Source organism: Dermacentor variabilis, unplaced genomic scaffold (genome assembly GCF_050947875.1).
Source record: "Dermacentor variabilis isolate Ectoservices unplaced genomic scaffold, ASM5094787v1 scaffold_12, whole genome shotgun sequence".
Lineage (NCBI taxonomy): Eukaryota > Metazoa > Arthropoda > Arachnida > Ixodida > Ixodidae > Dermacentor > Dermacentor variabilis.
The window spans coordinates 15,247,330-15,262,023 of NW_027460280.1; the positions used below are offsets into that span (position 1 = coordinate 15,247,330).

Genomic DNA, 14,694 nt, shown 5'->3' on the forward strand with positions numbered 1-14,694 from the left:
GGGCCCAGCAAGGTCATCAGGCACCCCCCCCAAGCACTGCTCCTATAGCAAGGCCCTTACTTACCTCACACGACTGCCAGCGGTTAGGGAGGGCGGGCCTCTGCCGATCTGTGCAAACCACCTTGCGCATCTCCTCAATGGTTGGGTCAGCTGGCACCAGGTCATAGTAGGGCAGCTGGTAGTCTTCATAGATGCCTGCACGCATGCATGCAACGACAGTCTTTCTCGCAACATAGTACTTGCAAGTGCAGTGAAAAGAAGTTAATGATCTCACAGGAGCGCCATGTCGCAGAGCGCAGCTACGTAAGTAGCCACGGCAGATGCATGCCTAGCGAGCCTACTCTTGTCCAAGCATCGCATGCTTCAGTAAGCTTCACATTGCACATACAATGGTTACAATAAGCAGTTACGTATGTGCTGATAAACAGCTATGCCCGATTCATTGGAACAGCCTAGCAGACGATGCATGGACACCATGATGTGCCTATGCTCACTATTTCGCAGGTGTGCTTCATGACACGGTGCTGATAGACAACCCGGACCACATTCCTGCGAGATTATTAAAATATTAGAATAGAACATAGCTTAGAATAGTTTACCTATGTTCTTTAAAAAAAATTAATTATGGGGTTTTACGTGCCAAGACCACGATCTGATTATGAGGCATGCCGTAGTGGGGGACTCCGGCAATCTGGACCACCTGGGGTTCTTTAACGTGCACTTAAATCTAAGTACTTAAATAGTACTTAAATAGTAGTAAAAAGTGCTTAAATCTAAGTCGTGCTTAGCGACCCAACACTATAGCCACTAAGCAACCACGCTGGGTCACCTATGTTCTTCTCTATTGGCCTTGAGCTCCACCACTGGAAAAGCTGGCGCCACCGTCGCCGTGGCGTGCTATGAGGGATCACGTGGACATAGCGGCCGCATTGGTTGCTTCGGGAGCACCGAAGCGAGCTGAAAACGAGAGTTTAAATTCCCTCGTACTCTGTGGTCCTCATTTAGTGGTGAGATTTTCCCGCTTCGAGTGTCTCCTTACAACGCTTGAAAGCCCTACAATAGGTAGTGGCTGCCTTTGAAGGCGCGCAACATGGAAGGCTACTGCTCGGGGCCGCAGTGCCGGACATACGCAACGGCGTCCGGTGTCAGCATTATTCACACGTAGCCACAGGACAAGAAGCTTGGCTCGCAAAGCATAAAACCGGCAAACAGTCATCGGCTACTCGGGTATGCAGCAAGCACGGACGCGAGGAAGATTTCTGCTATGGCACCGGGTCTGCGATGTTCGGAAAACGCGCACTGAGACATTCGCCCGAGTCGGCTGCCCGACTAATGTCATGACGGTTTGGTCTATGAACTTGTCGATGTTATAGATACTGGCAAGTTCACTGGAGTGGAAAGGGAGCGGTAAGAAGCCCATTAAAAGAAAGCATGGCATATGGTCATGTTTGTGTTATGAATTAATGCACTGGATTACAAAAAAGAAGCAGCAGGAAATCGCGTGCTAAGAACACCAATAAAGATACAGTGCGACGCAACTCGAGAAATAATATTGAAACGTATTGAAAGAATTTAGAAGAAAAAAAAAAAGATTGAATCGTCGCGACGGCACATCACAGTCCCAGTAGGCGTCGAAGTCTCTACAATGAAATTATTTTTGAACAGCTCTGATAGCGCCCACGCAATAATGGTTGCTTGTATACTGTCAAATGCTCATGCTCTGCGACCTAAAGCTCATGCCACAGCGCGAAAATGCGGATGTGGCGAAAGCGAAACAGTCCGCGAACAAGCATGCAGACGTGCAGTCGGTCACTGCGAATCTGTGTGATCGCTGCATTGAGGCTTCATTCTATTATGCTCCATTTATTTATACAAACAATATAAGAACATATTTCACATAGTTTGCTCTCAGCATTTACCTACCTTTCACGCAAGAAGCCGGTTCGGGAGATTCCATCGCGGCGACCACGCGCAGTGGCATTCCATTGTACGTATTCGGTAAAGAGATAGCGTCTGTAATCGATTCTGTGCTTTCAGTTTGCCCAAGATTATTATTTAGACAGTAAAAAACTTCTCTCATTTCGAAAGTATTTACAGAAATGTCTGGGAGAGCTCGCGCGTGGCATTTTCAGTGAGCGCTGACAGCAAAACCTATGAGGAGCACGCCGCATGATCCCTCATTCTACGCCAGCGAGGCGCTTCCGATAGATGACGACTCCTTAACTCCTCGAAGCCAATACCACCTCACTTCTACATAATTACTTACTTGTCATCAATAACAATGTTCTTTAAATCTGTAATTGTAAATTCTTTATTAAAGGTTTTTATATAGCTCAATTACTCACAATTACTCACAAGAAGGAAATTTACAGAAGAATAAAATGGGGTTACAATGCATACGGCAGGCATTACCAAACCCTGACTGGAAGCTTACCACTGTCGTTGAAAAGAAAAGTGCATAATCATTGCATTCTACCGGTGCTAAGATGTGAGGCAGAAACTTTGAGGCTAACAAAGACACTCGAGAACAAGTTAAGGACGGTACAAAGAGCGACGGAACGAAAAATGTTAGACATAACGTTAACAGAGAGGAAGACAGCAGTATGGATCAGAGAGTAAACAGTGATAGCCAATATTCTTGTTGCCATTAAGAGAAATAAAGTTATGCGGATTCCATGTACTGTGGGAATCGATGCAAGTGAAACTTTCTGTGCTGGTCGCACTCATTGGCAGTGATGTTTATGGCGAATGTTTGAGTTCATCAGCGTTTAGTGCGATAGTAGAGTGGTGAGTCGATGTCAAACGTTACTTGCGTGCACCACCTGCATTTGTCTACGCAGTACACAGAACACACAGTAGGACGCATTTGCTTGAAGCAAGTGTTCATAGCCAGCGAGAGAGCACTGTCATTGCCTCACACGACGCAACACACCACCGCAGAAGTGTTAACCCCTTTGAGGATCAATGCTGTATATATACGGCGCCGCTTCTATGTTTGAAAAATGTACCAATCTTGCAAGTGTTTGTTGCCCAGCAAGTGCAGCCACCCTGTGTGGATACAGTGAAATTTTTTTTTTGCTCCGTAGTCTCTTGGTTTTCATTTCAGTTTTTTTTATGCTGGTGTTTCAGTGCATGCATGCAAAGGCGCACAGCAGTAAGTTTTGCTTTGTATTGCAGGCTGTTTCTGTTCGTTACGTTCCTAAAAACTGATGCCCATCTTGTTCCCAATCCCTCAAATGGTCGCCGCTAGATGCTTGTTCATCTGTTGCTCGCAGGGGTGCAATTATCTGTTGACAGGCGGGCGCTGGTATATACAAATGATGTCGCCATATACAAACAATGCTGTCATGCCTGCATTTGTTTTGTGGAGACTTGGCTTGCAAAATCTGATTGCCCTTCATTGGCAACGGAACAAAGGATTACTGCCATTTTCTGACTCGTTTAGTTTTTCTGAAAGGCACACAACCATCAAGTTTTCTTGAGTGTGCTCACATGCACGGTTCGATTACGCTATGGGCAAGCGCACTTGTTGCTCTGCTGCAAGTGAGTCAAGCTGTAATTCCTCCGATGCCGAACCGAAGTGCCGAACCAGAATATATCTATTTCAGTGTTTCTAATGTTGTTTTCTTATTATAAGTATTTATGGAAGCCCACCTGTATTCACGAATGAACAATGCATGTTTACTTACGAAAAATGTTTTTTGTAACTTTATGGTCATTCTAAAAAATTGCAGTAAATTTTTTTCGTAATAGGTAAGTCTGAATATTTTAAATCTGCAACCAAAAATTTTGACCCTGGGGGGTCGCATTTGGTGAAAAAACTTGACCCTCGAAGGGTTGAACATTAATTAACTTACAGGGCTTTACATACCAAGCCCACAATTCAATCATGAGGCATACAGCAGTGGGAGACTCCATTTTAATTTTGATTACCTGGAATCTGGTCTAAATATTTTAAGGCAGTTTGTCCTGTGCGTATCATGGCCACGCACGCTTATATCGCCTTTCGTTTCTCTACCACGGGTGCGCTTTAAAACCACGGCGCTGCAATTTTGCTTTCCTTTCCTTCCTTCTCCTCCGCCTTTAAACTGGCCCTCTTAACTACTACACGCAGAGACAAAGCAACAGCGCGCGCATTAGATACCATAGATGAGCTGAATATTTACAATAATTATTAAGGTTATAATTATATTCGAGTGCTGATTGCTGTGCTATCGTTGTTAACGAAGCTTTCCCTCAAGTCTAAATATGTTAAGGCAGTTTGTTGTGTGCGTATCATGGCCATGCACGCTTATATCGCCTTCCGTTTCTCTACCCCGGGTGCGCTTTAAAACCACGGCGCTGCAATTTTGCTTCAGAGACTTTCCTTTCCTTCCTTCTTCTCCGCCCTTAAACTGGCTCTCTTACTACTACACGCAGAGACAAGGCAACAGCGCGCGCATACGATCCCATAGATGAGATGAATATATATATATATATATATATATATATATATATATATATATATATATATATACATGTAGAAAATTATCAGTCACAGCTCTCGTAGTATAGCCCTCTGGGCCGTTTCCTTTCTATTTTTTCTTCGAAAATCGTCCTATTAGGGTTATTATAATTACAAGAAGGTATTTCGCCCTCGTCAGCAGCAGTCCCTGAGATAGCTATTCTGGCGGCTAGCTTCCCACGCTATGCGTGCCGCCCTCGCACCTGTTTAAGCTTTTCCTAGATGCTAGAGTTATACTAGGTCCGCGCAACCTTGAGCGATCGGAAAGCGCGTTTTCCCCTCTTGGCCGGCGGAGAAGGGAGGCTTTGTTCCGGCCGCAGAGTCCTCCTCGTCTCAGTAAGGTGCCTGGTGGTGGTCTCGCGCAGACGATGCCCTCTCGGTGAGCGCTTATTCCCCCTCATCTTTTAAGAGGTTCAATACTTACAAGCATTTGTCTCGCAAACCATAGTTATTTCAAGGGAGTTTTCCACGTCTCAATAATTTCTCTCGTCGTATTCGAGTGCTGACTGCCGTGTTATAGTTTGTTAACGAAGCTTTCCCTCAAGTCTAAATATTTTAAGACAGTTTTCCTAGTCTCTAAAGCCGCTCAAGTTCGCTCTTCTCCTCGGGCGGCCATTTTTCCAAGAAAGTATGCCCTCCAACCACTCGGAATCAACAAAAAGCGACTATCGCGGACAACATCAGTCCCTTTCCACGTAAGTATGAGGCTCGGAGCAGGAGCTATGGCGCTTGAAAGTAACCTGGGGCCTGACGAACCAACCGACTGAGCTATCTTTCCGGGCAACATCCAAGGGTCACGAGTTCAAATCACCTCTTATGTTTCTTTTTTTCCCCAAAATTTTTTTTCTTTTTTTTTCTTTTTAATGTATTTTCCTTTATTTTATCACTGTACGGGAACCCTCCTTCAAAAAAAAAAGATATATATGGTCAATTATATATGGCCACACATGTGCAGGTCATAAATACCAGGTTCTCTAGCCGAGTGCCATCCGTGCGGTATAACCGAGCTCAGATTGGTCCACCTTGACTTATCAAATAGGGCATCACTGTAGGTGAAATGAGGCGCACAACTCCTGCGGCACCCGCCGTGGTTGCTCAGTGGCTATGGTGTTAGACTGCTGAGCACGAGGTTGCGGGATCGAATCCCTGCCACGGGGGCCGCATTTCGATGGGGGCGAAATGCGAAAACACCCGTGTACTTAGAATTAGGTGCACGTTAAAGAACCCCAGGTGGTCGAAATTTTCCGGAGTCCTCCACTACGGTGTGCCTCATAATCAGAAAGTGGTTTTGTCATGTAAAACCCCATAATATAATTTTTAATTTAACTCCTGCATGGACGGTAGAGTATCCGCCTCCCGTGCAAGAGGACCGTGGTTCAAATCCCGGTGCCGCGCAATTCTCCACCGGAAAATAAAAAAAAAAACGTGTGTTGAGAAAATTGCACAAACAGGCCTGGAGTGCGGCCTGATCCCTGTGACCAGAACCGGTAACGCACTCTCTCACCAGAGCAGGATTGGCCACCCTGGTGCAGTACTTGGCCACAACCTCCTATATGAATACAACAATCAAACCCCGGCCCTCAGTCCCCAGCAGCCGCGAAGCAACTGACCACGGCGGCGGTCAGATCTGTGACGCTGCAGAGGGTGCTAAGAATACCTGGCTCCGGACAGGCCGCCATTGGAATCTGAACCTGGCAACATTTAACGTTAGAATGTTATCTAGTGAGGCGAGTCTAGCAGTGTTATTGGAGGAATTAAAGGGTAGTAAATGGGATATAATAGGGCTCAGTGAGGTTAGGAGGACAAAAGAAGCATATACAGTGCTAAAAAGCGGGCACGTACTGTGCTACTGGGGCTTAGTGGAGAGACGAGAACTAGGAGTCGGATTCCTGATTAATAAGGAAATAGCTGGTAACATACAGGAATTCTATAGCATTAACGAGAGGGTGGCAGGTCTTGTTGTGAAACTTAATAAGAGGTACAAATTGAAGGTGGTACAAGTCTATGCCCCTACATGCAGTCATGATGACCCGGAAGTCGAAAGCTTTTATGAAGACGTGGAATCGGCGATGGGTAAAGTCAAAACAAAATACACTATACTGATGGGCGACTTCAATGCCAGGGTAGGCAAGAAGTAGGCTGGAGACAAGTCAGTGGGGGAATATGGCATAGGCTCTAGGAATAGCAGAGGAGAGTTATTAGTAGAGTTTGCAGAACAGAATAATATGCGGATAATGAATACCTTTTTCCGCAAGCGGGTTAGCCGAAAGTGGACGTGGAGGAGCCCGAATGGTGAGACTAGAAATGAAATCGACTTCATACTCTGTGCGAACCCTGGCATCATACAAGATGTAGACGTGTTCTGCAAGGTACGCTGCAGTGACCACAGGATGGTAAGAACTCAAATTAGCCGAGACTTGAGGAGGGAACGGAAGAAACTGGTACACAAGAAGCCAATCAATGAGTTAGCAGTAAGAGGGAAACTAGAGGAATTCCGGATCAAGCTACAGAACAGGTATTCAGCTTTAACTTAGGAAGAGGACCTTAGTGTTGAAGCAATGAACGACAATCTCATGGGCATCATTAAGGAGTGCGCAATAGAAGTCGGTGGTAACGCCGTTAGACAGGAAACCAGTAAGCTATCGCAGGAGACGAAAGATCTGATCAAGAAACGCCAATGTATGAAAGCCTCTAACCCCACAGTTAGAATAGAACTGGCAGAACTTTCTAAGCTAATCAACAAGCGTAAGACTGCGGACATCAGGAACTATAATATGGATAGAATTGAACAGGCTCTCAGGAACGGAGGAAGCCTAAAAACAGTGAAGAAGAAACTAGGAATAGGCAAGAATCAGATGCATGCGTTAAGCGACAAAGCCGGCAATATCGTTACTAATATGGATGACATAGTTCAAGTGGCTGAGGACTTCAATAGAGATTTATACAGTACCAGTGGCACCCACGACGATAGTGGAAGAGAGAATAGCCTAGAGGAATTCGAAATCCCACAGGTAACGCCAGAAGAAGTAAAGAAAGCCTTAGGAGCTATGCAAAGGGGGAAGGCAGCTGGGGAGGATCAGGTAACAGCAGATTTGTTGAAGGATGGTGGTCAGATTGTTCTAGAGAAACTGGCCACCCTGTATACGCAATGCCTCATAACCTCGAGCGTACCGGAATCTTGGAAGAACGCTAACATAATCCTAATCCATAAGAAAGGGGACGCCAAAGACTTGAAAAATTATAGACCGATCAGCTTACTGTCCGTTGCCTACAAAGTATTTACTAAGGTAATCACAAATAGAATCAGGAACACCTTAGACTTCTGTCAACCAAAGGACCAGGCAGGATTCCGTAAAGGCTACTCAACAACAGACCATATTCACACTATCAATCAAGTGATAGAGAAATGTGCAGAATATAACCAACCCTTATATATAGCTTTCATTGATTACGAGAAAGCGTTTGATTCAGTCGAAACCTCAGCAGTCATGGAGGCATTACGGAATCAGGGTGTAGATGAGCCATATGTAAAAATACTGGAAGATATCTATAGCGGCTCCACAGCCACCATAGTCCTCCACAAAGAAAGCAACAAAATCCCAATAAAGAAAGGCGTCAGACAGAGAGATACGATCTCTCCAATGCTATTCACAGCATGTTTACAGGAGGTATTCAGAGACCTGGAGTGGGAAGAATTGGGGATAAAAGTTGATGGAGAATACCTTAGCAACTTGCGATTCGCTGATGATATTGCCTGGCTTAGTAACTCAGGAGACCAATTGCAATGCATGCTCACTGACCTGGAGAGGCAAAGCAGAAGGGTGGGTCTGAAAATTAATCTGCAGAAAACTAAAGTAATGTTTAACAGTCTCGGAAGAGAACAGCAGTTTACGATAGGTAGCGAGGCACTGGAAGTGGTAAGGGAATACATCTACTTAGGGCAGGTAGTGACCACGGATCCGGATCATGAGACTGAAATAACCAGAAGAATAAGAATGGGCTGGTGTGCATTTGGCAGGCATTCTCAAATCATGAACAGCAGGTTGCCACTATCCCTCAAAATAATAATAATAATAATATTTGGGGTTTTACGTGCCAAAACCACTTTCTGATTATGAGGCACGCCGTAGTGGAGGACTCCGGAAATTTTGACCACCTGGGGTTCTTTAACGTGCACCTAAATCTAAGCACACGGGTGTTTTCGCATTTCGCCCCCATCGAAATGCGGCCGCCGTGGCCGGGATTCGATCCCGCGACCTCGTGCTCAGCAGCCTAACACCATAGCCACTGAGCAACCACGGCGGGTTATCCCTCAAAAGGAAAGTGTATAACAGCTGTGTGTTACCAGTACTCACATATGGGGCAGAAACCTGGAGGCTTACGAAAAGGGTTCTGCTGAAATTGAGGACGACGCAACGAGCTATGGAAAGAAGAATGATGGGTGTAACGTTAAGGGATAAGAAAAGAGCAGATTGGGTGAGGCAACAAACGTGGGTAAATGACATCTTAGTTGAAATCAAGAAAAAGAAATGGGCATGGGCCGGACATGTAATGAGGAGGGAAGATAACCGATGGTCATTAAGGGTTACGGACTGGATTCCAAGGGAAGGGAAGCGTAGCAGGGGGCGGCAGAAAGTTAGGTGGGCGGATGACATTAAGACGTTTGCAGGGACAACATGGCCACAATTAATACATGACCGGGGTAGTTGGAGAAGTATGGGAGAGGCCTTTGCCCTGCAGTGGGCGTAACTAGGCTGATGATGATGATGATGACCTGGAATTCTTTAATCTGCACCTAAATCTGAGTACTATGCTGGCGTTTTTGCATTTCGCCCCTGTCGAAATACGGCTGCCTTGGTTGGGATCGAACCTGTGACCTTGAGCAACACCACTGCTGCACAACTACCGCAATGGGTCCAGAAGTGTTGATTTGATAAGTAGCCGCTTCCGTAGTGTCATCCATTGTCCACTTAACAAATTTGCACAGGCTTTAGTTTTCAGAAGTAGTAGGAATATACCATAGCGTACCTTGAATTTAAATTCATCGAGTTTGTCAGCAACTGCCGCCGTGTCTAGTAGCAGCTTTTCCTTGCCTTCTTATGTCTCCTTTTCCCTCCCCCATGTATGCGAGCTGTGACTGAAGAGTGGCAACACTGTTATTCACTAGTTTCACAACTGCGTCAGTTCTACCCATCCTCCTGTCCCTACTGCCTCTCTACCATTTTATCTCACCTCCGGAATGTTGCACATTAGTAGAAAGTACTGTAGTTTCTGTAATACTTTTGAGGGAGGTGACGGATAAATAAAGCAGTCAAGAGAGCATTGTTGCAATGCGATGGAAAGGTCCAAACGAGTTTCCTGCGTCGCCTTTCCTCTTTGCTGTGCTCCCTTTAAACCTACCCCGACGCAGCATGCAAGACAGAGACAGCAGCAGCAGCAGAAGTGGGAAAGTTAGGTGGAGTGATGAAATTGGAAAATTTTCAGGCAAAAGTTCAGCTTGTGCAAGACAGGGGTAATTGGAGATCACTGGGAGAGGCCCCCGTCTTGCAGTGAACATAAAACTAGGCTGATAATGATAACCGACTTGAGCACCTGCTCGATTATATTCAAACATATTCGCAGTGGTCTTACTGTTTCCTGAAAGCTGTACAGCCGCTGTGAATAAATTTGCGTTGATGTGGCACTAAGCCTAAGCCATCAACATGGCACTAAACAGCGCTGGTTAGGTCGCCAAGGTAGGCGCAGCAGTAAGTTTGCCACTCATCGGTGATCGGGCCCAGATCACGTGCACAGGTTAGGCTTATGACCGCACAGTGCTACGAGCATTTGTCTGTATACTTGCAGAACTGGACAGGTAAAGTTCATGTGTAGACGCAATTCGCATTACACAGCATGAACTGCCAGCACCAAGCAGTCAGGGTGACACTTCATAGCATCGCAATGACGCACGATGGGCGAACACGCAACTCAACTACCACAAAAAATTTGTAATTGAATTCTGGGATTTTATGTGCCAAAACCACAATTTGACTATGACGCATGCCGTAGTGGGGCACTCCAGACTAATTTTGACCGCCAGGGAACCCTTAACAAGTCCCCAATGCACGGGACACGGGCATTTTTGTATTTCGCCACCACCTAAATGGAGCCGCTGCTGCCGGGATTTGTTCCCGTGACGTCATGCTTAGCAGCACAACATCATAGCCGCTAAGCCACCACGGCGGGTCACAAAATATTTAAGCCGGCTGAAACAGTGAGCAACAGCCTGTAAACAAATCTACTGTGGTGCTGGAGTTCTAGAAAATGTTGAACTTGCATTTTGCATGAAAATATCTGAAAACAGCACTTTGAAAATAAGCTGCCTCCAAAGATGAACAAGTTTTTTTTTTCTTTTTTTTTTAAGTACCAATTTTCTTAGACTTGTCAACATCTGGCGTTATGTTGGGTATTATGTGGATCCCACAACTATTCAAACTATGCGTTTCAAATTATTCGACACTTACTATTTGCTTTGACTAAATTTTGAGCCAAAAAAAATTGTATTTGTACAAGACTAGCAAAACATTAATAAAAGCTGTGAAGTAAATGCAATCAATATCAACTGCATCATTTATTAAGTAATTGTGGTTGCAATTTTTTCCTTCTCTCTTTTCTGTAGCACATGAATGCCTGGAACAGATGCAAGAAACCTTAACTTTTTATATCCCAGCAGCAACATGCCGTGCATATTGTCGCGAAGAAAGTATGGCACAGCCCCCTTTTTCTTTGTGCAACTGTTGGGTCTTCCTTGATGCAGGGGAGCTGGGCAAAGATGCAGAGATCAGTGTCCAAGAAGTGGAAGCACAAAAGCAAGTGACGTTGGCGACTGTAGCCTTTGCATGGGAATGACTGCGATGGTGCCTTGAGCATCTGCTCTCACCTGGCCAATGCAGTCGAACCTGACAGTCCCTTTACGTACTTGTCACCTGGTAGTCTCACACTCGGCTGTACTGTCCATCAGGCAGAGTGACTCATTAGCCATGGTTAACTTTGTTATGTGCTGGGTGTTTTTGTGACCATCCGTGGTCGCTTAAACTCCGACACCTACATGGATTATGTCAGCTTGCCTGATTGGTCTGAGTAGGCGATTGGTGGAGAAGCCTTCGTCTCCCGACAGTCCACGGGTCCCTTGGATGCTGTGGAAACCAATTTAAGCTGTGGCTCTGAGTCGTTTCAGGGTTAGCAAGGAGACAGCAGCCTACGGTGCCACTTCACTGTGGGAGACCAGGCTGGTCAGGTAGGCCGTCGACGACCAGTTTGACATTATTTTGTATGTAGTATGTGTAGAGTGTAAATTTAAAGTAATGCCAAGTTAATAAGCCTAGTTTTACAATGATGCCCCTCATCGTCTTCGTACCTGCGGATCTGCACTTGCCTCTGTTGGAGTTCATCCTCCTTCATCGTCGTCTCCCTGGAGAGCTGATGCGTCTGAACACTAACAGCCGCATCACTTTGCTACAAAGTGGTGGAGGTTGCTGGGTAGCGAAGATCCCGCTCTAACACCATGGGCTGCAGTAACAAAGTTCCGGAAACCACCTCTAAGGGCTCCACTAGTACCAAACCCCTGCAGTTTTTGCCACCATGTCTACCCCTTTCGTTGCACCGCCAGTCTTTAGAGGTGCGCCAGAAGAATCAATATCCAAGCGGCTGCTTTGCTATGAACATTTAGTGACACTCAACAACTGGGATCAAGTGACAAAGGTTAAATTTTTGTATCTGGCATTGGATGGGAACACAAAAAGGTGGTGCACCACACAAATTTCAACAGCTGCCCCTAATTCGTGGGAAGAGTGGGCAACAGTTCTAAAAATGTCTTTTACAAGCTGCCACTCAGATGAAATCGCTTATTTGAAGCTGCAAAACTGGACCCAGCTGCCATCAAAATCCCCCTAAAACTGTTATTACGACGTTGTGCAGCTGTGCGCCAGAGTTAATCCGTCCACGACAGAAGAGGGTTGGTTTCGGCACCTCACGCGCAGCCTGCGTCTGGACGTTCAGGGGGGGTATTCTGTAGAAGTCTACCTAATGGACTGTCCACTTCGGCTGCTGCTGATTGGCAGGGGCCGCTCGTCTCCTCCTCACTCGTACAGCTGCATCCAAACAGCAGTGGCCAAAATGTACAGTCCACTAGATGGACTCTTACAGAATACCCCCCCTGGAGAAAATCCTTATCACAATCCCAGACAGCTGCTCTGCCTTCCTCCAAATTTTGCAGCGCATTAATCGGGCAGCTTTAAATGGTGCATGCATCCCAACAGCCATGGTTCCCAAACGTCTCGATACCTTCCATGGAAATGACACCCACTGTAGCAGCAATGCAGCCGCCTCTGACATGTTTCGCAACCTGCACAGCGGCAGAGTGTCCTCACCTGTGTGAGCTACCGACCATGACAGGGACCTACAGGCGATCGCGGACTCCATAGCCTCGTTATCAGACCACTTAAAGGCTATAGAAAAAGGCATACAACATCCTCCAGTGCATTGGCCACTGAGAAGGTGACAACAACGGACAACCATAATGTCAGCTGTGCGACTGCATCGGCCACATCGCGTCCCAGTGCTGGCAATGGTTTGGAGAAGACGGACCACAACTGAGGGAGTGATACTCGGGGTGAGCAGCTTTAACCTTCGAGAAACAAGGAACGCCAGGCGTAGGGGGCTCATCCGGCCAATAATATTGTGGTCGGTCAAAAAGCCAGCCCCTTGCATTATCTGAGCAAAGGGGACTGACACAAAGTTACAGCAACGCTCTAGCTTCGAGCATAGAAACTCTGACACGCTTCCCGCCTTTCACATGATTCCACTCCAGCAAGAGAAAAAAATTCTATACCGCTGCTCGTGTTGGATCACGTGGACATTGGAGAAAAGCAGACGGAAGACACGTGGATGAGAGAAGTTATTGTAATCAAGAGTTCGACAGAAGCCCGTCTGGTTGGCATGAGATATGACAAAGAAAGACATACACCGACCAAGTAAAACTTATTAAAAGACAAGACGTTTCGGCTTCCATACGGAAGGAAGCCTTGTTCACAATGGGGTGAAAAAGGTCGAAGTGCTTGTTTAAATAGGCTTTAGCATGTGGAGCAAGCATCGCGCGCAAGATGGGGGAGAGTTTCTTCGTTTCGATTGAGCGCGTGTCCTGTTGATTGTATCTCGAGGGACTCCAGGCACAGACGTGACTTCAAGTTTCTTTCCTGGCCCATTAGACTAGATTTCATCCAGTCGATATTGTGCGTAATCGTTGCTGCGTGCTGTGCCAAAGCATTTGAAGCCAATCTTTACTTATCCACATCGTTTTGATATTGGCGCAGTCGCTGTTTAACCCTTTCAGGGTGAATGACTTAAATATACGGCGGCGCGAACAATTCCAAAATGGTCGATGCCATATATTTACGGCGCCGTCTGTACGTTTAAAAAGCGTGTCAATTTCCCAATTTTTTCTTTCCTGGCATGTGCTGCCACTATGCGGAAATACAAGGAATTTTTTTGTCGCGCTTCCCTCTCTTGGTTTTCGTTGCATGGTTTGTTTTAGAGCTAGTTTGCTCCGCCGCGTCTATATACTACCGCTCGCGCATTGGCGCGCGTGCGTAGGCGGCGGTTTGGGTTTTGTTCCGTGGGCGGTTTTGGCTTCTTGCACTCACAAAACTGATGGCTATCTCGTTACCAATCGCCCAAAGGTAGCCATCTGTTTCTCGTTCGTTTAGTGGTCCAGGGTGTCTACCAAGTTGACATTTCAAAATTCGCTGAGTTTTCCAGGCTTTCCCTGAGTGCCATTGCGAAATTCCCTGAGTGATGCAGAGCTATGTTTTATGTCAAGATGAACTGAAACCATATCGCTCGATGCTGTCACTCTCTAGTAAGCATACGAAAAAAAACCGACTTAGTTCAATTTGAATACTAAGGAGAAGTGTTTATGTTATTCAAAAAGAGAATAGAAGGGAGGGGTTAGTAAAATGCAGAGCAAATAAAATGTCTTAGAAAAATATTGCAAATCGAGTCGGACATTCTCAAATACGAATAAAGTGGAGATGCATACAGAAGCAAATATTTTCGAATAGGAGCTATTTCTATCAACTGATAGCAAGCTCAGTGGTATGAGGCTCGAACGTTGTCACAATTGAGATTCTCAACAACTCGTAAGTCAACCTCAA

At 45.9% G+C, this 14,694-nt stretch overlaps 1 protein-coding gene across 5 annotated transcripts in view; it reads right to left on the reverse strand.

Annotated features, from left to right (window-relative positions):
- babo (TGF-beta receptor type-1 babo) overlaps nt 1–14,694 on the reverse strand; it is a 136,383-nt gene that overhangs the window by 20,447 nt on the left and 101,242 nt on the right. For 4 of the 5 annotated variants that reach the window (XM_075677220.1, XM_075677221.1, XM_075677223.1 and 1 more), the window contains one exon: nt 65–195. In XM_075677220.1, the coding sequence (XP_075533335.1) occupies nt 65–195 (131 nt within the window). Of the gene's footprint in view, nt 1–64; nt 196–14,694 lie in introns of those variants that run through there. The other variant, XR_012825018.1, reaches the window with a different exon arrangement.